Raw genomic sequence first — 25,633 nt, 5'->3', positions numbered from 1 at the left:
ATTGCACTGTGGTCTGACAGACTGTTAGGATTTCATTCTTTTGCATGTGCTGAGGAGCGTTTTAGTTCAAATTGTGTGGATGATTTTAGAATAAGTGCCCTGTGGCATTGAGAAGAATGTATATTCTGTTGATTTGGAGTGAAGAGTTCCGTAGATGTCTATTAGGTGCACTTAATCCAGAGCTGAGTTCAAGTCCTGAATATCCTTCTTAATTTTCGGTCTTGTTGATCTGTCTAGTATGGACAGTGGGGTGTTAAAGTCTCCCACTATTATTGTGTGGGAGTCTAAGTCTCTTTGTAGGTCTCTCAGAAGTTGTTTTATGTATCTGTGTGCTCCTGTATTGGGTGCATATATATTTAGGATAGTTTGCTCTTCTTGTTGCATTGATCCCTTTACCATTATGTAATGCCCTTCTTTGTCTTTTTTTATCTTTTTTAGTTTAAAGTCTGTGTTGTCAGAGACTAGAATTGCAACCCCTGCTTTTTTTTTCTCTCAATTTGCTTAGTAAATATTCTTCCATTCCTTTATTTTGAGCCTTTGTTTGTCTTTGCACGTGAGATGGGTCTCCTGAATACAGCACAGCAATGGGTCTTGACTTTTTATCCACTTTGCCAGTCTGTGTCTTTTAACTAGGGCATTTAGCCTATTTACATTTAAGGTTAATATTGTTATGTGTGAATTTGATCCCATCATGATGCTAGCTGGTTATTTTGCACATTAGTTGATGCAGTTTCTTCATAGTGTTCTTGGTCTTTATATTTTGTTATATTTTTGCAGTGGCTGTTACCAGTTTTTCCTTTCCATATTTAGTGCTTCCTCAGGAGCTCTTGTAAGGCAGGGAATGCCCATTTTAGATATGAGTAAATGAGGCTCAGACCTGTTCAGGATTCTTGCCTCGGTGGCTCTGCATGGTGATCTATTCCTTAGTGAGTCCTCTTGAATTTGGGGTAAGTCTATTTATTGTCTGTCATCTAAGGCAGCTTGCTTTTTGTCTTCTGGTGCGTATCAAAAAGTGGCTGTTTCCTCTTTTAAAAGCTTATTTTTAATTTTTGTGGGTACACAGTAGGTGTATGTATTTATGGGGAACATGAGATACTGTGGCTCAGGCATGCAATGTGTAATAATCACATCTTGGTATATTGGGTATCTATCCTTTTGAGCATTTGTCCTTGTTACAAACAATGCAATGATACTCTTATTTTTAAGTGTAAATTATTGATTACAGTTCTCTTGTGGTGGGGGGACTATAGTGCCTCGTTTAATTATTGTTCATTCAATTTTTTTTTTAACCATTAACTATCGCTACTTTTCCTCCCAGCCCCCCAGTACCCCTTCCAGCCTCCGGTCACCATCCTTCTACTCTCTGTCTCCATGAGTTCAATTGCTTTGATTTTTAGATCCCACAAGTTAGTAAGAACATGGACTAGCTGGTTCTTGATTTAACATCTGCAACATTTTCAGATTATTTTGGCTTGTTTACAGTTTTTATATGTTATACCTAATTTGAAATTTAGATATTGGTGAATTAACTGCTAAGCACGATTATTTCCATTAAGTACGGGGGAGCTTTGCTTACCTACTTTGTACTTCTTGTTCCTAAATGTTAGGGTTATATAGCTCATCTCAGCACTAACATTATTCCTTACTCATATTTTGAACTTTTTTTTTTCTGGCCTTAATGCTGTTGTCCACAGTCCCTGCGAGTACCCCTGAATCCGAACGAGTAGTTTTGCCTTGTAACCTCAAATTCCCAAGGAATATAGCCTGGCAAGAGATTGTTTCATGTATTTTTACACATATGTGATCTTCATATCCATCAATAGTTAGTTAGTCTTCTGCACTCACCAGAAGCAATATGTCATGTCTGGGGAAAGGTTTTTTTTTTTTTTTACGAGCTGTAGACATTTTAATAACAGTTTCTTCTCAGCTTTTCTCTGATGCATATCAGGAGGAAAGTATAGTAAAAGAGAATATAGCATTACTGCAACATGCCTGTCTGAATACATTTCAGTTCATTGAGCTAGATTTCCCTGAAAAGGGAACATTCCCAGCCAAGTCTGCCCTAAAATCACAACCAAGGTGGCAAGCCCAGATTCTTGGTGTCTGCAGGTGTCATTTTTGTAATATTTTATTCTCCAGCACAGTGGCAACCAGGATCAGAGCTAATAGTCTAATCCAAACGAAAGATGCCCAGGCTCAGATGGGGATGGGATGAAGCCCTACACCCAGTTAGAGTGGTGAAGTCCACTAGTGTTTCTGACCAAGGTGCCGACTCTTGGCATGAACCCACACAGTCTCTGAACCATTGTGCTGGTCATGACCACTAAGGCGTGGCAGGAACGTAGTCTCTGTGGAGACTCACAGCCTGCTTACAAGCAATTCCAGGAGCAGGAAGCACAGAGACATATGGAAATTCCACTCTCATGCTTAATATACAACATGCAAAATGAATTTTTCATATTGGCTTTTTTAAAAAATGGAAGAGTTCCAGCTTTGCCTCACTGGTGTGCCTTTTGGAGTTAGTGTCCTTTAAAGCAGCCAGAGGGGGAATAACTGTAATGTAAGCAGAGTGGTGTTTGCAAGTGAGAGCTGGGGGAGAGGTGATGATGATTTTGGAAACATTATTCTGGGTGTTGAATTGAACAAAGAGTTATTACTGAAGGAAAAAATACCCAGAAATGCCTTGTTAATGCTCTCTCAGATTTGGGCCTGGAGAACCATACTGTGAACTGAGTGGAAGATAAATAGAGAGGAAAATAGCAAATTAAGGGGACAAATAACCAGGGGGAAGAGGAGGGGGGAAGGTTGCCTGCTGGCATCAGGAGAGAATATATAACCAGTGTCTGATGCATTTCCTTAAGAATCAGTGTGTTTGCAAATTGCTCCATTGCATCTTAGCAGAATCTAATCTGGGTAACGAAGAGCTGACTAGCGAACATAGTTGGATGAATTCCCCAAGTACTCCTGAAATATAACAGAGCAAGGAACAGTATAATGAAAAATAACAGAGAGAGTAGCTAGAGGCTTAACTTATGATCAGTGTTCATTACAACAAATGACATTTTCACTGCAGAGTTACCATAAGATTATTGACTCTTACGTAATATGGTTCCCATCTGAACAGATTCGAGAACAGCTTAGCCTGTGAATGGGAGAGCTGCAGAGGACTGAAGATATACTCAGTCCCCTTATTCATGTTTTCAATTAGTCCTTGGGAGCTGCCTGTTCAGGACCATGGACAGAGCAAAAAAGAGTTTACACCTTCCTCCAGGCAGAATCTTGGTGATTGTCTTTGGCAATGACTGGCATGGTCATGTGTAATATTCAGTGAAAACCAGGCTCAGAAAGTGACTAAACTTGTTGGTAGTTTCATATCCAAGGCCTCCTCCTTATGTTCTCTGCCATTTGCTATTTTCCTCAAGCATACATATTGCAACATTTAAAAAATATATATCTCTTTGGAAAGAAACAGTGTTTTGTCTAAAACTTTGGGCACACAACCATAAGGCATATTGCAACTCTATGGCTTCAACCACATTTGAATGGACAACACCCAGTTCTGAGCGTAGTGTGGCATTGCCTTGGTTTATTGAGCACCTGTTTGATACTTGCTGAGCACTCTGTATTTCTGTTATTTTGTCCTCCCAACAACCCTATTGAGTTATGTGCTATTATTATCAGTCCTATTTTATGGATGATAAAGCACTTTTATCAGAGAGGTTAGGTAACTTGTCTAAGGGTACCCAGCTGCCAAGAATCACGAATGAATTTCAAAGTCGTTTCTACCAGTCTGCTGTACATTATAACTTTCACACAGGTGCTGAACATAAAGAGAGATTCATTCATATTCATTATCTCTCACTCTTTTGCTCTCTGGAAAAGCAGCCTGGATAGTAAGTCTATCCAGAAGCCTTGTTTTCACGCAGTATTCATGAGTCATACCAGCGTTGCTTGCTGTGTATTTTAAAAGTTAACTCTATACAGGTGTCTCCCATGAGAAAGGGTTTACTGTCACTATTAGCTGGAGGTGCAGATGTCAGCCCCCAGTACATGGGAGTTAGAAGCAGAGCAAGAGAACACAAAGAGGCCAGTGGGTGAGGGGCTGTCTTGTTGCAGGGAAAGAAGCAAAGTGGTATTTGGAAACAAATCAACAGTTGTCAAAAGAATAATGAAGACATCTATGGGAACTCAGTAGTAGCGTTTTCGGATCTCACCTTTTCTTTAGTTTTCAGTTGTGTATTTCTAAATTTTATGGGAAAAAAAATACCTCAACAAAGAATGGGGAAGTTAAAAAATACAGTTAGCCCTATTATAACCAGGGGATTTCTAAGCAGTTTATTGCCTTGTTTATAAAAGCCTGATTGATTGGGACGTCCCTCCTCCTGGCCACTGCAGCCTATTCTGGAGACTTCCCTGCAGCCCGTCTTCCCTGGCAATGGGCCCAGAGGCTAGACGTAGTATGGACACTCGAGAAGGATCACAGCTGAGTGAGGAAGTCTGGTCCACCCTGGAAATGGCAAACTCATGAATGCACCCAGCCTGTAGTCACTGCTGCTTGAGCCCCCAGGGAGGGCCTCATGGATAATGCACTCTAGCCAACTGGGCATTGGGGACCTTTGGCTCTTAAAGCTGCTTTTATGTTTTTGTGCTTTGGGGAAAGAGAAGGACTGAACATATTTTCTCCAACCAAGTAGCATCTACGGGCTTCAGGAGTTATTCATTTTGGCTTAAAAACCTTTCCAATATCACAACTATTACAAATAAGGATATTGGGAAAATCTCTAGGTAAACGGGACTCTAGATAACAGATTTCCTGTGTGTATCCTTCCTTACTCGAAACCAGCAGTTTCCAGCCTTTTTGGCACCAGGCACCAGTTTTGTAGAAGACAGTTTTTCCGTGGACCAGCAGGGTTGCGGGGAGATGGTTTTGGGATGCGTCAAGCACGTTACATTATAGTGTGCCTTATTTCTATTATTATTACATTGTAATATATAATGAAATAATTATACAGTACACCATAATACACAATCAGTGGGAGCCCTGAGCTTATTTTCCTGCAACTAGACAGTCCCATCTGGGGGTGATGGGAAATAGTGACGGATCATCAGGCATTAGATTCTCATAAGGAGTGTGCAACCTAGATCTCTCGCATGTGCAGTGGGGAGCAGCTGTAAATAAAAATGAAGCTTTGCTTCCTCGCCTGCCACTCACCACCTACTATGCGGCCCAGCTTCTAACAGGCTGCAGTTAGGTACCTGTCCACGGCCCAAGGGTTGCCCACCCGTGTTCTAAAGTATTAAAAGTAACCAAGTGCCAGGATGACAGGAAAGGGGCCGTCAGCCTTTAAAGTGGCTTTCATCTAAATATAAGAAGGTGGCTCAACTCCACCGTATTCAGCTTGTCTATATCTGCTGTGCAGTAGCATAGCCACCAACTACAGGTGGCTCCTGAGCTGTTGAACTGTAGCTTGTCTGACGGACAGTGTGCTCTAACTCTAAAATACTCACCAGGGTTCAAAGACATAGTACTCAAAAAATCATTAAATTTATGTAATAAATTTACTAAATTATTCATCATCAAATTACAGATAACATAGATCATGAATCATTTTTAAATTGATGACATGTTGAAATGATATTTTGGCTATATTGGGTTAAATAAAATATGATATTAAAATTAATTCCATCCAGTCTTCTTTACTTTACTTTTATAATGCAGCTATGAGAAAATTTAAAGCTATATTCATGGCTCAAATTGTATTTTGGACAGCGCTATTCTGCAGAGATAGTGGAATATGGAATGTGTCTCTGCAAATTGGACGTACTAATGTGTGTTTAAGAAGATTTTAGAAACAGCTTATGAGAAGAGAAATTAACTCACTCGAGGTATTCACTGAGCAAATACTAAATAAAAGAGGGCTTGTTTTACCTTTTTGGGGAGATATGTTGGATGGAAATCTTCTTGGATGATCGTTGTTCAGGGAAGAATACTTTTCCATGAGAATATTGTTGGGGTAGTAGGAGACGATTGTTACAGAACATGGTTTGTTGACGTTTGAAAATAACCATGGTGCACACGTTCCTTTGGAATGTTCCATCCAGTGTCGTCGTATGGGGCCCAGGAGGTGCTTGGCTTTGCAGACACCTGCTCCTCTGCCATCTCCACCCCACGCTTTTACTTCCACCTCGCTTTCACCAGCTGTATTTAGCATGCTCTAGCACCTTCCAGGGGTGTTTTGTGGGTGAGATTCTTAGATGAAACACTTTGGATTCTTGGATGCTAGGGGCTGTTATGACAAGCTTCGGCTCTTCCCTCCCCACCCACAGCCACAGTTTTGCTTGCAGCCTACGGGGCCTGTTGGGGGCATGAAGCAGCTAAGGCTCTCCCCTAGCCAGAGGCAGCTCCTAGGTGAGGCAGTGCCAGGGTCCCACTCAATTCCTTGCTGATGCATGGAATCTTCTCATAGATCATAGACATCTTTATTTTTAAGCTTTTTGCACTTGCAGACCATACATTTTTCTGAGATTCTTAAAAATCTGATTTTAGGCTGGGCACCGTGGCTCACACCTGTAATCCCAGAAGGTCTGAGGAGGAGGAGGTCTCAGGCCAAGGCAGGAGCATCATTGGAGTCCAGGAGTTCTATATTAGCCTGGGCAATATAGCAAGACCCTATCTCTACAAAATATTTAAAAATCATCCAGACATGATGATGCATACCTGTAGTCCCAGCACTTTGGGAGGCTGAGACAGGAGGATCTATTGAGTCCAGGAGTTTGAGGCTGCAGTGAGCTATGATCGCACCGCAGCCAGGGCAACAGATCAAGACCTTGTCCCTAAACTAGGAGGAAATGGATGAAAATTATTAAGTCTGCTGAATCTACCCAGGGCTACAAGTATTTTTTTAAACGTTAAACTCTTCATTCTTTTTCAGGATTTTTTTTTCCAAAAAACTCAAAAATGTGAAAGTGAAAAAAGAAGAGATGGAGTTCAAAGTCTCATCTCCTGTTGAGCTCTCGGAGATGCCGTCTCCATTATCCCATTGCCAGGTGTTCACTTGCTCCTAAATACCACTTTGCTCTTCCTGCACACCAGCAGAAATGAGATGCTGTGTTTGTGGATAGTATTTGCCACTTCAGAGAGAACACGGCTTACATGGGGAAGTTTGTCTTTGCCAGGGAAGTGGGAAAAGGTACCAGATGCAGTTTCTCCGAGCTGCTTCTGCCTGAAGCTCACCTGGTGAGAGCCGCATGGATAATGCACATGTAGGTAGTAGGTAGCTGGGTATTTTCTGGCGTTGATTCCTAAGGATTTTTAAAATATGATTACTCTACTTGTTTTTGTTTTTAAACAGACATGGGGTATTGCTATGTTTCCCAGACTAATCTGGAACTCCTAGGCTCAAAGGATCCTCCTGCCTCAGGCTCCGAAAGTGCTGAGATTATAGGCATGAGCCACCACACCTGGTCTGCTCCATAAGTGGAACGTGATTCACCTTCCAGAAAATCCATGGGTGATGGAGGAGGGGAAAATAATACAGTGCTGTCTAAAATCTCATGATAATGGCCGGGTGTGGTGGCTCACGCCTGTAATCCCAGCACTTTGGGAGGCCAAGGCGGGTGGATGGCTTGAGTCCAAGAGTTCAAGACTAGCGTGGGAAACAAGGCAAAACTCCATCTCTACAAGAAATGCAAAAATAAGCCGGGTGTGGTGGTATGTGCCTGTAATCCCAGCTACTTGGGAGGCAGAGGTTGCAGTGAGCTGATAATGTTGCAGTGCACTCCAGCTGGGCGACAGAGCAAGACTCTGTCTCAAAAAAACTCACAATAATCATAGATTATCATGCCATAATCTAACCAGAGCACAGAAGGAATCTTAGAGGTACAAGCCCTGTAGAGTTTCATGTAACATGATTTGGTTAAGGGGTAAATATGTTAATATTAAAGTGATTTGCTCTACAGGGTTCCTGGGCAAAGCATGTAAGTTCCATTCAGATGCCCAACCCTGACCAGGTTGAATCCTTTGCCTGGAGTGCTTTATCTTTGTGAGGTCTGGCACACTCCAACAGAGCACCTGTTCAGTGTGTGATATCTGCCGTGGATACGAGATGGGGAGTAGCAGTGCTCAGGCCAGATAGTTACCACCCCTGTTTAGATCCACACGCCTCCTTTTTCTGTTTGGGGAAACGCAAATCACCCTGCTAGTGGATTAATCCCAAAGCCTTCTGAATTCCAATTCACCATTCTCTGCCCTGCACTCTGAAACCTATAGGCCTGAACTTAGATTAAACATGATGTCCAGCTTTCCACTGACATGGTGTATTAGTCCATTCTCACACTGCTATAAAGACATACCTGAGACTGCGTAATTTATATAGAAGAGGTTTAACTGGCTCATGGTTCTGCAGGAGGTACAGGAAGCATGGCGGCTTCTGCTTCTGGGGAGGTCTCAGGAAACTTAGAATCATGGTGGAAGGCAAAGGAGGCAGGCACACATGGCAGAGCCAGAACGAAAGAGCACAAGGGCGTCAATGCTGCGTGCTTTTCAACAACCAGATCTCGCGAGAACTCACTCACTATCGCCAGAACAGCACCAAGGGGATAGTGCTGAACCATTCATGAGAAACCTCCCCCGTGATCCAACCACCTCCAACATTGAGGACTACAATTCTACATGAGATTTGGTGGGAACACAGATCCAAACTATAGCACACGGCCATGTGTCACCTGCTGTGGTGAAATCATCAGGTCACCTGGGCAGAGAGAAACTGAGAGGGAGGGACAGTGCCAAAAGCAGATGGCCAACAGCCACAAATAGGGAGAGGAGGAGGAATATCAGTGGTGATACTAACACCACTATGTATGGTATGCTTTTACCGTTTGTCCTTATTGTAAAACAAGAGAAAGCAAAGGCTTCTCTCTAGATACTGGCATTCCTTTTCATGGGACACCAGATCTGTGTAATGTCACTACATCTAGAGCCACAGGACAATGTGTGCTCCACATGGTTTCCTTCACGTGATATTGCTTAAGGCTTCAATGACTTAGTATATACAACGTGACAGAGAAGCTTCCTGTGCACACTCTACAGGAATCCTGCCCTGGTGATGACCAGCCTAATGATTCAGAGTTCATGAACGACCCTTATCTGCCCATGTAGGAGCCTCGTGAGGCCAGAAAGACTCTAACCCTTCCATGATAATAAAAATTCATTCTGATTTTTTTTTCCAACAAAGGGAAGAAAACACTACTTTTATGTTAATTTTAGCTGGGCCTGGTGAGTTGTACCTGTAATCCCAGCTACTCAAGAGTCTGAGATCACTTGAGGTCAGAAGTTTGAGACTAACCTGGGCAACATAGCAAGATCTCATCTATAAAAATAGTTTAAAATATATATATAATGTTAATTTTAACTGAATTCTCTTATAAATTACTATCTTCAACTAGTTCTTATCAACATTAAAAATAATTGACATTCTATAAAAGTCCTTTGTACCTTAAAGGAATTTAGTAGAATCACCCTGGTCACAGTACTGTACAAAAGTGTCTGCAAGAGGACAATGGCCTGGCTCCCAGAAGGCCTCACGAAGCAGCACTGCAGCACCTTTACTGAGTGCCTGGTCTTCCCTTTAGCCTTAGAAGCCCTGCAAGCTGGCAAGGTGTGCCTGTAATCCCAGCACCTTGGGAGGCTGAGGCAGGAGGATCACTTGAAGCCAAGTGTTTAAGAAAAAAAATTAGGCATGGTGGCATGTGCGTGTGCCAGCTACTCAGGAGGCTGAGGCAGGAGGATCACTTGAGCTCAAGAGGTGGAGGCTACAGTGAGCCATGATCGTACCACTGCACTCCAGCCTGGGCAACAGAGTGAGACCCTGTCTCAAAAAGGCAAGAAAAATGAAACCCTGCAGCCAACTGAGGAAAAAACATAAGAAGCTGTTGGAGGAACTGGAATTCCACCACAGAGGATAACTGCCCCCAAAGACGGGAACACTTGCCTCGGTCTGCACAGCACACATCCCTTCAGTAGACAGCTCCAGGTGGGAAGCTGATGGTAGTCACCTGATGAGCGTGGAATTGAGGACATCAGGAAGTGATCCTTGGCTCAGATGTTCAGTCACTCCATACTTTTGGGGTGACAGTTGTGTACGAGGCACCAGGCACTGGAGAAACAAAAGTGATGTTGGCCTAGTCCCTGTCTCAGAGGCACTAATGATCCAGTTGGGATCCATGTATTTGGATATTTGTAATACTTCCTAGTAAGTACAGCTATACACACTTTCAGTCAATCAACAAACATTTCTAGTGTGTCCCAGGGACACTGAACAAGACAGATAAGGTTCTAGTGCTCTAGGAATGAACCTTCTGTCAGGGGAGGCAGGAAACAGACATCAAATAAATAACTAGATGGTGACGAGTGGTATCATGGAAATGAACGTAGTCAAAGATAGAAAGTGTGGGCAAAGATGACCTGGCTGGGGAACTCACATTTGCAGTAGACCAGAGTGGTGATGTATTCATCAAGACCAGCATTGCTTTGATTACAAGGAACACAAGGCCTAAGAGGGAGGGGGATTATTTGATGATTTTACACTAAACATCATCCAGCAATACAGCTGACTTCAGGCATGGGGACCCACCCAATGTCCTTAGGCCCAGTCTCTCTCCGTCCTTCACTCCTGCTTTGTCTGCTGGTTTATCCCCCAAGCAGGCTCTCTCACCACAGTGCTAGGACAAGGTACCGGCAGATCTGGGCTCATCCTTCCTACTTCAAGTAAAACAGAAAAGAAAGGACTTTTCTTCCCACGCGGTTTGAGCTCCGATGTAAGGCCTGTTTTTCTCGCTGGCTCTTCTTGGCCCCGTGCTTGTGTGTAAACCAGTTACGGCACCCAGGGTGACAGGACACCCTGATGGACCTAAGACTGAGTCATGTTGACACTAACATCAGGGAAGCACAGCCAGACCCCAGAGTCTGAACACCTGCAGTCACATCACGGTATTTAAACTCTGGGCTTTGTTTCCCCACCTGTCAAATGGGAATGGTGGTAGCGCCTGTCTCAGGGGGACCTTGAGATGAGCATTCCAAGGAGAGTGAATAGCGATGGGAAACAGAAGCCCCTAAGGAATTGGGATCAGGGGCATGGAGGGTCACGGCAGAAGGTATGGAGGGGAGCTGGCCAGAAGCTGGACCGTGCAGGTGTGGATCGCGTGTGCCAGGTGGGCGGTACTGTGTTGTTTTCTGTGATTCCTCCTAGGCACATAGTCCCGCCAGGGCATCCACAGAACTCACAGCCGCTGGTCCCTACTGCCTGCATTTTCTCCCCCGTTTTCAGTGCTGACTCTGATGGGCAGGTTCTCTCTCCGGCTTTGTTGATATCCCTGGTCTGCTTATAGTCGAGGCGCACTGGTCTGGGAGTTACGCTGGTGTTATTTCGGGTGACTTTTCATGTTTCTGCTTTGATCTATTCTGTGTTTTTATTACTTAACACCCAGGGGAAAACCTTATTTCCCCATACGTTCAAGTTTTGGGGTGGTGCCTCACTCTTTCCCCGACCAGAGTCATCCCCAGCTAGTTCTGTGTTGGCAGGGCATAAAATCTGAAGCAGGTTATGTTAGTATGGGCCAAAGTGATCACTGGTGACTGTATCGTATCATCATCCAGCTAGCCATTTTAAGAGGTCCATTAGATGATTACTATTTAGGTTCTGAGAGCTAGATTCAAGTTAGTGCATTTTCATAGTAGTGGTTTTGAAGAGTAATTTTTAAACGGGTAAATTACCCATACAAAAATAATTCCTAACTTACTTCCTTATATTTATGAATAGGTTTGTGTATCGTTGTATTACAAGCACATACATATACAGTTGGATGTCTCTTTTTAGTCTCTGCAGATGCCAAGTACTAAAATGATTCTTTCTTTTCATAAATAAAAGAAATCCACTCCAGGTATGAAGTCTATCAGGGAAGTAACTTACCAGTGCCCTTGCACTGATTTCCTTTTGCCTTTGAGTTTATTCTGGAAAGTGCAACATTTAGCACTTTGCAGTTTAATTTAAAAGGATTACCCATTTTCTTAAATGCTTAAGCAGGGAAGCAAGTTGCAGTTATTGATTTTTCTCTGCATGTATTCCATGAAAGCTCCTTCCCCAGGGAACATACCTCCTGAACTGCATGCCTGCTGGTGACAGCTTGGACCTCTGATACATAACCAAAGACCTTACCTAATATCCTTGCAACTGCTCCGGGAATTTTTATTAAGTAAAAGCATCATTAGAGTAGACAGGATGATGAAGTTTAATGAGCATCTTTTTTGCATGATATTGTTAGTTTTGCTCTGCCAGAATCCTCATTTCTCCCCTCCAGTGGGGCAGATCGTGAGTCTAGAATATATGGCTGTTTTGAAATCTGCCTTATATATTATAGCCTATTTTTCATATAGCTTGCTATCTGTCTTAAGCCAACTACACATTTCCTTGTGGCTGTTTATATAGATGCCATTTGTGCATGCATGTTTATACTTTCTTTCTCCACTATGTTGGGAACAGAAAGCAGGTTATAATGGAGAAGAATGTGACAGACACACGCTGCCATTTGTAAATTGCATGGAACCATCTCTTGGAGGTTTGATCTCAAAAAGAAAAAAAAAATCATTTCCTTTTGAATTAATGAGACTTCTCACAGGAATTAGGGTAACTGTTAATTTTTTTTTCTTTAGGACTCAGCAATTTACATGCTCAGGTTCTGTCACCAGCCCCTGATAGCTGCCGGCTAGGAGAAATAAAGCTATTGCAAGTGCTTATTAATAATCTCGGCTTCACACTTTGTCCGCAGATCTATTTGCAGAGATTTTAAATTTAGCATCCTACCAGAAGATTACAGATTAGAAGCAAAATTATTTTTCTCTATTATTTTCACTGGCCATATCCTGAGATTTTAAAATTGGTTCTTTTCTTGGTCTGTATGAGGACTTGCCATGGAAACACCCAAAACAACAGTAGGGATACATATGACACGAGCAAACGACTTCAGAACAGCATATTGCACCTCTCATATACCTGGCATTCTGAAAGACAATATTTACATAGCACACAATGTGTTTCTAGCAGTGCCTGGAGTGTATAGACTACAAAAGAAGTTAAGCCTGCACTCCCTGCCCTGCAGAAAATGGTAGACTTCTTAAGAAAACAAAACCAAGATGGGAGATGAGGTAACTTAGTGCTTTAAGAGTTTGAACTTTGGAGTCGTTGCCTGGGTTTATCGGAGCCTCAAGCTGCTAAGCCTCAATTTCCTCATCTGACAAATAATGATCATAATAGGAGCTTCCTCTCTGGGTTGTTGCGACAGTGAATAATGAATGCACGTTAGCTGCATTGGAAATGTTGTGCTGTGATCACGGCACTCTGCTGATGTTTTGAGATAACATGCCAAGGTCAGGAGTCACTTTATGTATCATCAAGGACTTAGTGATGAGATCCTGATACATCCCATAGGGCTTTGTGATGGCAGAATGGAGAAGGGGAGGAGGAAGCTGTGAAAGTCTTCAAGGCCTCAAAATATGGACAGAGGAGATCTCAGTTGCAGAGGGGACCTAAGCAGGCATTCCTGGCAGTAATAACACAGATAAGCAACAACAACAAAAACAAGCCAAAAGGAATGCTGGCTGTCAGGAAAGGCTTATCTCAGGCCTCAGATTGAGTTAGCCATTTTTACATTTTTCAATGAGTGAGCCCAAGGCAACCTGATTACCAGTTCACCTGCCAGGTAGATAATGAGCGAATACTCCCCTTTTCCAGTTCAGATGGTAGAGGTTCTGGAAAGATACAAGACTCTGAGGCTACTCAGCCAATAGGTGGCAGAACTCACACTCACTCCATCTTTCCTGCACTCTGCCCTGCCTGCCTCAAGCCCAGCCTTACCTTGCACACGCCTGTTAGTGCAGAAAGAGAGGACATTAGGCAAGCCAGATTCCCCAGCCACATGCGCTGTGGCTGCTCCGTGCCAGGTGCCAGGCTAGGTACCCCATCCAGGGGCCAGAGGTTGCTGTTTTTCATCCATGCACCAGGAAGAGTTGTTCAGACATCCTGTGTAGGACACACTGGGAAGGGAAGTCACCTGCATCAGGAAGACCAAGAAGGGAACCATTATAATATTTGAATGGCCATGTGACATGGGCCTGATTAAAGAAGAAAAAAGGAGTGGATGATGGAAATAAATGAGGTACCATAAAACAGCTAATTAATGAGTTATGGGCCCTTTGAGGAGCTGATGAAAACTGTGGTCCCTTTCTGCCGAAATATACATATACAACTTTACTTAGAGTTTCAGACACTTCTAGGGTCCTAGGCTAAGGACTTCTACTGTAGAGGAAACTAAATTCCTATCAGACCTGATTAATATGGTGACCAAAAACAAAAAGAGGAGAATGTCAAAATAACTTAGCATTTGCTCCTGAAGTTCTGGAGACATGGAGGGACAGACCTGTGGAAGGTGGGGTGAGGGACTCTTCCCTGCCTTTTGGGGATTCATAGCCAAAGTGTCCCAGTGGGCTGATGAGGACTTGGAGAGCAGCTGCTCGGAGACAATCATTAAAGTTATAAAATTAGATGGAAAGAAGACACAAAGACAGACAGGACCAAAGAGGTGTCCAGAGAGAAAACAAGAACCAGGATGACATCCTAGAGCCAAGCGAGGACATTTTTAAGAATGAATGGCTCCGCGGGGTGGGGTCTTCCTTGCTGCTGCAGCAAAGGGATATGAGACCCTTGGATCTGACATAAGACTCAATTTTTCCAAAAATAAAGATGCCCATATTAAATAAAATCCACCTATCAGCCAGGCGCCGTGGCTTACACTTGTGATCCCAGCACTTTGGGAGTGTGAGGTGAGAGGATTGCTTGAACCCCAGAGTTTGAAACCAGCCTAGCAACATAGACCCCATCTCTACAATAAGATTTTAAAATAAGCTGGGCATGGTGGTCTGCACCTGTAGCCCCAGCTACTTGGGAGGCTGAGGCAGGAGGATCGCTTGAGCACAGCAGTCAATGCTGCAGTGAGCTGTGATCATGCCACTGCATTCCTGGGTGACAGAGCAAGACCCTGTCTCAAAAACCACCCCCCCAAAAAAAAAACACATGTCAGTAATAGAAAATCATGCCTAATATATCTGCTTAATCAAAAAAAAAAGTTGCAAAATTTATTCTGAGTACAGTGGACTGGATTTTTTGCTGCGCAATCTTAGCTGTCCAGGCGGTAGTGGTCAGTTGCACAGAGCTTGAAGCGGCCTGTCTGCAGGCTGTTTTAACAGCACACCACCGAAGTCACCAGCCTACCAACCCAGGCAGTCTCCAGGATCATTTCCCCATGATCCTTCTAGAAGTGGGCTTCAGCAGGGGTTCCTGGGGTGGCAGCTCAGGGCAGCGCCCACCCCCACATTGGCATTTGGGCTTCACAGTGAGATCAAGAGCCCTTGTGAGCCTAGCAGACTGGTTCACTCATCTCCCACCACTGAGAGCATCGCAGGCATCTCATCTTTGAAACCGTCTTCAGTGACAGAAGCCTGTTCATCAGACTCTCAAGAGCAACTGATCCTCTTGTGTCACCTCAGAGCGCGCTTTCTCGTTTTTTTCCCATTTCTTAATCATCTCCCAATTCTCCTCTCCAAACCCCGGCTATCAGGGGAGAGATGCTCTAGGGCTCCATGCCAAAGGGTTTCCTCCAGTTCCTGGGCTAAGCATTTTACCCACCAGCCACTGCAGCCCCATGGGTGACCTTGGGCCAGGCTCCCTTTATCACTCTCCAGCTGTTATAGCTGAGTGGCAGTGCCCGCCGAAGCTTTCCCAGAAAGATCTACACCAAAGGCACAGGCTGGCAGTGCAGATTCCGGGCAGCACGAGGGCATGGCAGCAGCCTGCAAGAGGTGGAAGGAGCTGGCCCTGGTAGCCTGCATCAGAGAAGCTTCCTGAGAGGTTAGAAGCGGCAGCTGTCATTCTGAAATGCCTACTGTGTGCCCAAGGGACAAGAGCGTTTCCCTAATTTAATCTTCTCCCAAGCCCTCCATTGTAGTTGGGAATCTTCATCTTCCTCTTGCAGATGGAGACATCAGACTGTGGGAGGTGAGGGAGGTTCCCCAGGGCACACATCGTTCAGGGCTGAGCAGGGTGTGGAAGGGAGAGGTGGCTGTGAGTCCCAGAGACTGTTCTCCAGGAATCCCCGGTGCAGGATGTGGTGGGCTCCTGTAGGGCCAGACAGGTACCACATGAGCAGAGAGCTGCAGTGGCCCCGAGGGCACATGCTGTCTAGGAGGGGACAGTGGTGCCCGGGTCTGAGGGACGGTTGGCGTTTCCCAGGCGAAGGAGATGGAGAAGCTTTGTTCACCAAGGCCCTGGGGGAAAAGTACAAGTTACAAGAGGTCAGGACAAAAGTTTTTCGCCAATCTTGGCACTTCCCCGCATGGCCCTGCATGGTATGCCACACTCTTTCCTCTCAGGAACTGCAAGGAATAGGATGTCTTTCAATGGCACTGACTGTTCTGTCCTCTGTAGTCAGTCACTGCTAAAAATTCAATCCAGGTACATGCAAAACACAAGCCACGAGTGTTAGCTTCAGAGGATGGTGGGACAGGGACCAGCCAGTTCGTAGTAGCAAGGGGACAGTTTGCAAAGCTGTTTGTACTTCCTCTCGTAGAAACAACACCCATTTTTCCTTTGGGACACACCTTGCCTCTCTGCATCTTGGTTCTTTCATTTCTCCATCTTTTTAATTTACCCCAGAAACTCATTTTTCCTATTGAAATTAAGCAGAATCCTCACGGACAGGCCACCCTGTCAGGCCCAGAGAGGCTCACCTACTATGTTAGTTCTCTATTGCTGCCCTAACAGATTACCAAGAACTTAGTAGGTGAAAACAAAACGAATGTATTACCTGATAGGTCTGGAGGTCAGAAGTCTGAAACCAGTGTTGCCAGGTTGCCTCTTGCAGGAGATTCTAGGGAAGAGCATTTCCTTGCTTTTCTGGCTTACACAGACCACCTGTGTTCCTTGGTTCATAGCCCCTTTCCCCATCTTCAGAGACCGCAGTGTAACATCTTCAAATCTCTTTCACTCTGACCCCCTGCCTGTTTTTATTTTTGATTGATTGTTAATGTCTTGCCCTGTGGCCAGGCTGGAATGCAGTGGTGTGATCACGGCTCACTGCAGCCTCAAACTCCCAGGCTCAAGCGATCCTCCCAACGCAGCCTCCCAAGTAAGTAGCTGGGACTACAGGTGTGCTCCACCACACCTGGCTAATTTTTTTTTTTACTTTTTGTAGAGATAGGGTCTCCCTATGTTGCCCAGGCTGGTCGTGAACGCCTGGCCTCAAGCAATCCTCCCGCCTTGGCCTCCTGAAGTGCTGGGATTACAGATGTGTACCCCTGCAGCTGCTCCCTCCTGCTGCTTTCTTGTAAGGACCCTTTTGATGACACTGAGCCCACGGGATCATCCAGGATTCTCCTCCCAGCTCAAGGTTCTTAACTAAGTCATGCCTGCAGAGTCCCCACTGCCATGGAAAGTAACAGTCACAGGTTTCAGGGATCGGATGTGGCCATCTTTGGGAGCTGTGATTCTGTCTACCACACTTACTTGCCCAGTTGAGGCCCCGTGGCTCGTAACTGGCAGAGCCAGGAATGGAACACCAGACTTTGGAGCTTGTTATGACTGCACCGCCACTGCCATAGCCACATCCCTGTGAAAATGGCCACTTATGGCCGCTTAGTAAAACGCCAGCTCTCATCTGCCCACACAGCTGGAGGAGTTAAAGGATCGTGCGGCGGACGGCAGCGTCATCCAGCCCTGCCGATGACTCACTGAGGAAGTGGGCCATGCATTTAGCTCTGTCTTAGTTGCTTTCTTCAAAAAGGCTTAAAACCTTTGTTCCAGAGGTGTTTGGGGATTTAGTGTTGATAGAAAATACCCTGTTATTTTGCAGGGGAAACAGCCCTAAAGAAGGAAGGTAATCATATAATTATCTTGATTTAATCATTCTTGACTGTAACCCCATGTCTGTCCTACTTTTCAATAAGCATTCGCTGACTGCTTCCAGTAGGTTTGCCATGGTGCTGGGCTTACCGAAACACCCTGCAAGGAAGACAAATGACATCTCTAGCTTACAGATAAAGAAACTGAGGCACGGAGAGGCAGGCAAACATTGCTGATCATTTGCCCAGAGTCATCAGCTAATAAACGTCAAAAGCAGGATTTGAACAGCAAGTTCAGGGCCACTGGCTCCCACCTGGCCCTTTGTAGTGACTTGTTCTGCAGCCCCAGGATGTTCAGACACACACAGTGGGATCTGAATATAAAAAGGCAGAGACTGAAACAGTGGAACATTCCAGTTCGCTCCGAAAAAGGAGAAGAGCCCTGCAGCTTTTGCAACCCCTTCTGAGATCGCTTGCCTGGATCCCCATCGTCAGGGCCAAGCTGAACACCCACCTCAGCCCTTCCCGCATTCAACGCTTGACTCGAAGAAGGGCCTTGTCAGTTCCTCTCAATTCCTACTGCTCCTCTCCCTCTGCTGACCTCTTATCATTGCCAAGACTCCTTCCCTACACTCAGGTATTGCTAGGTTTCCATGGGCATGAACAGTGGAGTCATCTTTCTGTCGACTTTTAGAATCCTTACAGTTTGGAGGCCAGGTGCGTGGCTCACGCCTGCAATCCCAGCACTTTGGGAGGCCAAGGTGGGTGGATCATTTGAGGTCAGGAGTTTGAGATCAGCATGGCCAATGTGGCGAAACCCCATCTCTACTAAAAATACAAAAATTAGGCAGGCATGGTGGTACACACTTGTAATTCCAGCTACTTGGGAGGCTGAGGCACGAGAATCACTTGAACTCGGGAGGCAGAAGCTGCAGTGAACTGAGATAGTGCCACTGCACTCCAGCCTGGGCGACAGAGCAAGACTCCATCTGAAAAAATAATAATAATAATCCTTGAAGTTTGAAACTATCTTTGAATAAAAATGTACATACGTATTTTTTTGCTCTGTGTGGATAAGAGGTTGGGAAATAGAGGAAAGATCTCTGAGGCTGGAAGGAAGCTGTGTGTGTAGCTGAAGCTACCTAGGCCATAGGTGCCTGTGTGAAGACACATAACAGAGTCAGACGCTTGCTTCCTGCCAGGTGAGGGGAGCCTGGAGACCTGATGCCTCCAGGGTTTACTACTCTGCAGTGCTAAGCCCTTGAGCATTGAGTCAGTGGCCCTGAGTAGATCAACATCCAAGGACAAGGGCAGGTGCTATTAGAGGAGTAAGCATGTTTCGGAGCTTGGAGGATGAGGAATAGAATGGAGGGATCTACTTTGAGCATTTCCTCTGCCTATTTGTTGTGTCTGGGAGAGATGCCGAGGAGGAGGAACACAGGTTGAGTCCACATGGCTAATGCAGGGTGGTCCTTAGCTTCGACACCTGCAGAGCCCCTTTTGTCATGTAAGGTAACATACTCCCAGGTTTCAGGACTTGAACACAGGTATCTTTGGAAATTGGGGGCAGCAACAGAGACAAGGTTGGACCCGCTGAACTTTACTCCCTATCTAAACCAGTGGTCTCCTACCTGGGACACAGGACCCAGGACCCCCAGGTGCCCATGGCCTCGTCTTCAGGGGGACCCGTGACCCTTTTAAAAGTGTAGGTTGGGGGAGCCCCTATAGGTTGAAAAATGCGCTTTCATGGAGCAGATTTTTTTTTTTTCTGAGACAGAGTCTCACTCTGTTGCCAGGCTGGAGTGCAGTGGTGTGATCTCAGCTCACTGCAACCTCTACCTCCCAGGTTCAAGTAATTCTGCTGCCTCAGCCTCCTGAGTAGCTGGGACTACAGGCACGCACCACTATGCGCAGCTAATTTTTTCTTTTTTCTTTTTTTTTTTTTTTTAGTAGAGATGGAGTTTCACCATGTTGGCCAGGATGGTCTCCATCTCTTGACCTCGTGATCTACCTGCCTTAGCCTCTCAAAGTTCAGATTCTCTTAAGGAGTTCTTTCTTCTCCTGTGGCTTCAGAGGAGGCACAGCCGGGCTGGGCAGGACAGGGCTACTGTCTCCATTACACAAGCAAAAAGGCCTCCAAACTAATTCCTAGAGATGTGGAAAGCCAATTTGCAGGCTCTTATGTTCTCTGTCTAGGACATATGGAAACTTCTTGATGCAAAAGAATGGCCTCCCCTTTTCCTGGAGTGTAATCCCAGCACCTGGCTGGATGTGCACGCCCTGGCTCATAGGTCTGTCTCTGGCCAGCTCTGAACCCTGTGTTCTACACTCCGTGAGAGTGACTGCCGATGGAACCTGCTTGTACCGCTTCCAAGGCAACACTTGGAAGACTGGAATAGTTAGAATACAGTATGGCCTTTCAAAACCATAGTGTCCAGCTTTCCTGGATCACAAAATCAACTGGGCAGTTCCATCTGCCAGCCCTTCCCCTCTGCCTGTCAGCCATGGTGGAGATGTCATCAAGAACACTAGTATTGGAGGCCAGGCACAGTGGCTCATCCCTGTAATCCCACTTTGGGAGGCCAAGGCAGGAGGATTGCTTGGGGCCAGGAGTGTAAGACCAGCCTGGGCAACCTAGTGAGACCCCATGTCTATTAAAATAATTTTTTTGTTGGGGCATGGTGGCTCACACCTGAATCTCAGCACTTTGGGAGGCCGAGGTGGGTGGATCACTGGAAGTCAAGAGTTCAAGACCAGCCTGGCCAACATGGTGAAACCCCATTGCTACTAAAAATATGAAATTAGCTGGGCATGGTGGTGCATGCCTGTAAGCCCAGTTACTCAGGAGGCTGAGGCAGGAGAATTGCTTGAACCTGGGAGGCAGAGGTTGCAGTGAGCCAAGATCACACCACTGTACTCCAGCCTGGGCAACACAATAGGACTCCATCTCAAAAAAAAAAATATATATATATATGATATATAATAGATAATAGTATATTATATATGATATATATGATAGATAATATATGATACAGATAATATATGATATAGATAATATATATGTGATATATATCATATTATCTATCATATATATCATATAATAGATATTATATATGAGATACATATATATTTTAATTAGCTAGGCATGGTGGCATATATCTGTAGTCCAGCTACTCAGGAGGCTGAGGCATGAGATCGCTTGAGCCCAGGAGTTTGAGGCTGCAGTGAGCTATGATCATGCACTGCCCTCCAGCCTGGGGAGCAGAGTGACAGAGTGAGACACTCAGAAAAAAAAAAAAAAAATGCCGGACGCCAGTATATGCTAAACAGCCCAAGATGCCAGCATCCAGAGAGTGTGCATATTCCTTGTGTGGATGCTGGAGCTGGGCCACCTGGTACAGGGACGTCAGGCTCTGTGCCAGCCCTCATTCACAGCAACTGCGGGCTGTGGAGCCGGGTATGCCCTTGTTGCAGAGGACCTGAGACACCCACCAGGCTCTCTTGGAGACACAGTCATATCAATAAAAGGAGTTAAGTTTGAGCTGTATTTATTTTAGGGTGGCTTTTAATTTGGTTTCATCCGAATTACTCATAAATTATCGATTAATTACCTTCTGCTGTTCAGTTAAATCCTCTCAGCCACGGAGCCAGCTTCGCTGTGCAATGAATGCCATCCACCGTAATTATAGGGCACTTTGTCAGCATTTAATCAGCGGTACTTATTAATGTGGCATTGATGTGTGGTGGCCAGCTCCACGCTATCCATCATGGGTGAGCAGCCAGCACAGATTTGGACACCGTTGCTCTCTGTCCCATTAGCCAGCCCCTGGGCTTTCGGGCCAAGCATCATGCTCGCTTTTCACTAAATGGACACTCTGTCTCTTCCATTCAATCCCATTTTTATCATTGTTGACTTAAACACTCATAAGCTTTTGAACTTCAGTCCAGAACGGCTGAGCAGGGCCTGACCACTTCTCCCAGTGAGTGTGAAATCCCAAGAGACTGGTCCATGATCGGACATCATGGCATGGTGTGCATGTGTAAGAGAATTTTATATTCAACACAGCATAGCACCCAAAGAACACAGAAGTGATCTTTTGGTTTTCTTTGGCTTACTGAATATTTTTGGAGAATCTTCTATTCCTGAAAGCTCTTCCAGTGAAAGCTATCTTGTGTTGGCAAACTAGATCTGATAGTGTCCTTTCTCTGTCTTTGCAGCCTCTACGGCAGACACATGCAGGCCAACCCAGAACCACCGAAGAAGAATAATGACAAATCGAAAAAGATCAGCCGGAAACCCCTGGCAGCCAAGAATAGATAAGGAAGGGATTGGCATCGGCTGGCCTTCCAGCACCTTCTCTCTCCAACACTTCATTCTGTCTTGCTCTCTCAAATAAACACAATGCGTGTGAGGCCTTTTTTATTTTTCTTTTCACTCTCTTTCTAATGCTTCCCACCTTACCTTTTAGATTCTTTTGCTAGGTGGGACATTGTTATAAGGTCTTTAAACCATTTCCATTTGTTTCTTTAAAATTACCAAAAGCAGGGAACAAAGCTCTTATTCAACTGCAAATTCCATAGTGGGCTCTGGCTTTTCTTGAATAGACATCACAAGGTTGCTTATTATCAAAAGAATAATTAAAATCATGTAACCATTTAAATGTCACTGTTAACACTTTTCACTCTTTCTGTTGATTCACATAACTCATTATTTTGCTTTATTAAAAGTCTTCCTTCACCACCGAGATATGCTAATTTAACTTACAAATGATTTTAATAAAATCTTGAGTTTGTATCACATGTTACTTATTGACTCAGAATAAAAGAACAGTCTGATCTTGGGGTATAACACATTTTCATTTACTTTTCTCCCCCAAAATCATCTTATCCAATTTTATTGGTTATACATGATAAACTTTTCATGAAAGAAATGCAAAATTAAATCACAGTTCGTTTCTTCTCACATTAATTTGTCAAGTTTTTTTTTTTCTTTGAAGACTTTCTAAATTAGGAAGCAGAAAAACAAATCTCTAGGAGATTCTGCCAAAGGATTTTGGAAAGTAGCATTCCTTCGCCGAAGAAATGGTGATTTCTGCCAGGGGCTGGTAGACAAGAACTGTGAAAGGGAGAGAGAAAAAACCTCAACTGTGTATTTTGTCACGGCAGAAAATCTGCTCACATCGAAGCATTCTTCTAAGTGACTTCGATGCCAAGGAAGTTGTGTAAATGTGCACGCGCTACACCACACCCAGGGTGGAAACCACAGTTGCAGAGTCATTAAACAATCAATCAATTGTTTAACATCTGTGATAGGCAGCTTTCCTTCTTTTCAACAGTGATACCTACGAAAATCAAAATAAATGCAAGCTGAGGTTTTGTGCTCACTGAAAGGGCTGTCAACCCCAGAAGGCCGACACAAAAAAAATGGTATGTGAAGATGCACCGTCTTTTCAAATGGCCTGGGAGAGGGGGCCTGCCCTTCTCTGCTGTGTCCTTTGGCTTCCCAGTTGAGCTCCCAACACCAGGACCCACTGGGGCATATAAAAGCCAAAAATCAAAATCAAACAACAAGTTCTGAGTTAATTAGGAAACAGACTTTGCATTTCAATCAGAGAGGCCACAGAGCAAGGCCTAAACTTCTGGCTTCTAGACAAATTCCTGATAGAACATTTAAATGTGGGAAGTGGCTTCCCCAGGTCCCATCCCCTGTTTAGGGATAGAGTTGATATCATTTTTATAGGTGCCATGTTTGCCTCTGCCTGAATTTTTTTAATTGACTTTTGAGCTTTTGAGATTGCACGAGGGAGAACAAGGCCTCTGCTGTTGTGGATAGGAAAGACTTAATCTAAAATTAAACCAGCCAGCAAGCATTAGTAAAAATCTAACAATATGAAGGGCTCTTATGAGTCATTTTTTTCAAAAGATGAAAACTCCAGAAACGCACAGGAACGAAATACCTCCCAGAAACGTGAAGCAATCATCGAAGACTCACTGGTAATATTTTTTAAAAGTATACAGATCAAAGCAAAAAGAAGCCATGTGTAACAAAGAGAAATGTGCAAATATTTTTTAAGGCAGTATTAAGTGCAAGAGGAGTAACATGAAATAAACATTCTTTCACATGGCTACTGGGAATATAAATTTCGCTCCAGAAAGGCCGTAGTAGTTTGACGATAGGTGGCAAAACCTTAAGATTGTGTACTGGGGCCCAGAATTTTTATTTCTAGGAATGTATCCTGAGGAAATTATCAGAGATCCCCACAAACTGCAGTGTTTAGGAATTGTCCTTATAGCATTGCATACACAAGAAAAACAGAGAAAAGCCTGATCCCTGTCAGTGGAAAAGGGGTTCAATGAATTATGGTGTATCTGCATGAGGCTTTTATGACATTAAAAATTGTTGAACAACAGCCAGGTACAGTGGCTCATGCCTGTAATCCTAACACTTTGGGAGGCCAAGGTGGGAAGATTGCCTGAGCTCAGGAGTTTGAGACCAGCCTGGGCAACACGGTGAAACCCCGTCTCTACTAAAATACAAAAAATTAGCCGAGCGTCGCAGCGTGCGCCTGTAGTCCCAGCTGCTCAGGAGGCTGAGGCAGGAGAATTGATTGAACCCAGGAGGCAGAGGTTGCACTGAGCTGAGATTGCACCACCGCACTCCAGCCTGGGCGACAGAGCAAGATTCTGTTTCCAAGAAAAAAAAATTGTTCAACAATAAGGGCAAAGGGAGAGAATCATAACATCTGATTAAACAGAAAAAGCAAGATTTTTCAAACTAACTATATAAGGATGGTCCCAGCTGTGTCAAAAGGAAGCTTGTTTGTAATATGTATGCATAAAAAATTAAATAGAGATGAACACAGTTTTAAGGCAGTTAAATTATCTCTGTATTATGAACTAAGACTTTCTAGAATTTTACTTATTCATTCTGTACTTAAATTTTTTCTAATGAACACATATACTTTTGTAATCAGAAAATATTAAATGCATGTATTTTTCAAAATCAAATTGGTATGTCATGGTATATTATGCAATCCAGGAAATATATATTTAAGCTCAAGGCATAATATAAAATGTCAGGAGGGTTTTTTCTCTTTTTGTTACCAAAATAGATTTCACGTCTTTTCCTACAGTTTTCAGTTACTTGATATCTGGATCAGCAAACAAAATATCCAAAGTTTGAAAGGTGGCCTTTTTTTTTTTTTTTTTTTTTGAAACGGAGTCTCTCTCTGTCACCTAGGCTGAAATGCAATAGCGTGATCTCAGCCTACTGCAACCTCCGCCTCCCGGGTTCAACCGATTCTCCTGTCTCAGCCTCCCGAGTAGCTGGGATTCCGGCGCCCGCCACCACGCCCAGTTAATTTTTGTATTTTTAGTAGAGACGGGGTTTCACCATGTTGGCCAGGCTGGTCTCAAACTCCTGGCCTCAGGTGATCCATCTGCCCGCCTCGTCCTCCGAAAATGCTGAAATTACAGCCACTGTGCCCAGCTGAAAGGTGGCCTTTTCACAAAGATAATCTAACCTTTTCAGCCCAATGATGAAATTAGCTGGCCCCCTTCTCCCCCCCTCCCTTTGATGCCTTGCAGTCTGGTCTTCCAAGTGCTAAGAGCCCACATGGGAAGCCGTGCATATTTCTTTATTCCTCATTTGAAACTTCTTCCACAGGGTTTCTCCCCTTCATGTAAAAC

At 44.3% G+C, this 25,633-nt stretch overlaps 1 protein-coding gene across 2 annotated transcripts in view; it reads left to right on the top strand.

Annotated features, from left to right (window-relative positions):
* The window catches only part of RSU1 (Ras suppressor protein 1), a 226,388-nt gene extending 201,436 nt beyond the window's left edge, over window positions 1-24,952 (top strand). For both annotated transcript variants that reach the window (XM_004049102.4, XM_019035296.3), the window contains one exon: window positions 22,163-24,952. In XM_004049102.4, the coding sequence (XP_004049150.1) occupies window positions 22,163-22,265 (103 nt within the window). In that variant the 3' untranslated portion in view covers window positions 22,266-24,952. The remainder of the gene's footprint in view (window positions 1-22,162) is intronic.
* The last annotated feature ends 681 nt before the right edge of the window (window positions 24,953-25,633 follow it).

Source organism: Gorilla gorilla, chromosome 8, assembly GCF_029281585.2.
Source record: "Gorilla gorilla gorilla isolate KB3781 chromosome 8, NHGRI_mGorGor1-v2.1_pri, whole genome shotgun sequence".
In the NCBI taxonomy this organism is placed as follows: domain Eukaryota; kingdom Metazoa; phylum Chordata; class Mammalia; order Primates; family Hominidae; genus Gorilla; species Gorilla gorilla.
Note: the sequence above shows the minus strand (reverse complement) of the source record. Positions and strands in the feature narration are given on the sequence as shown.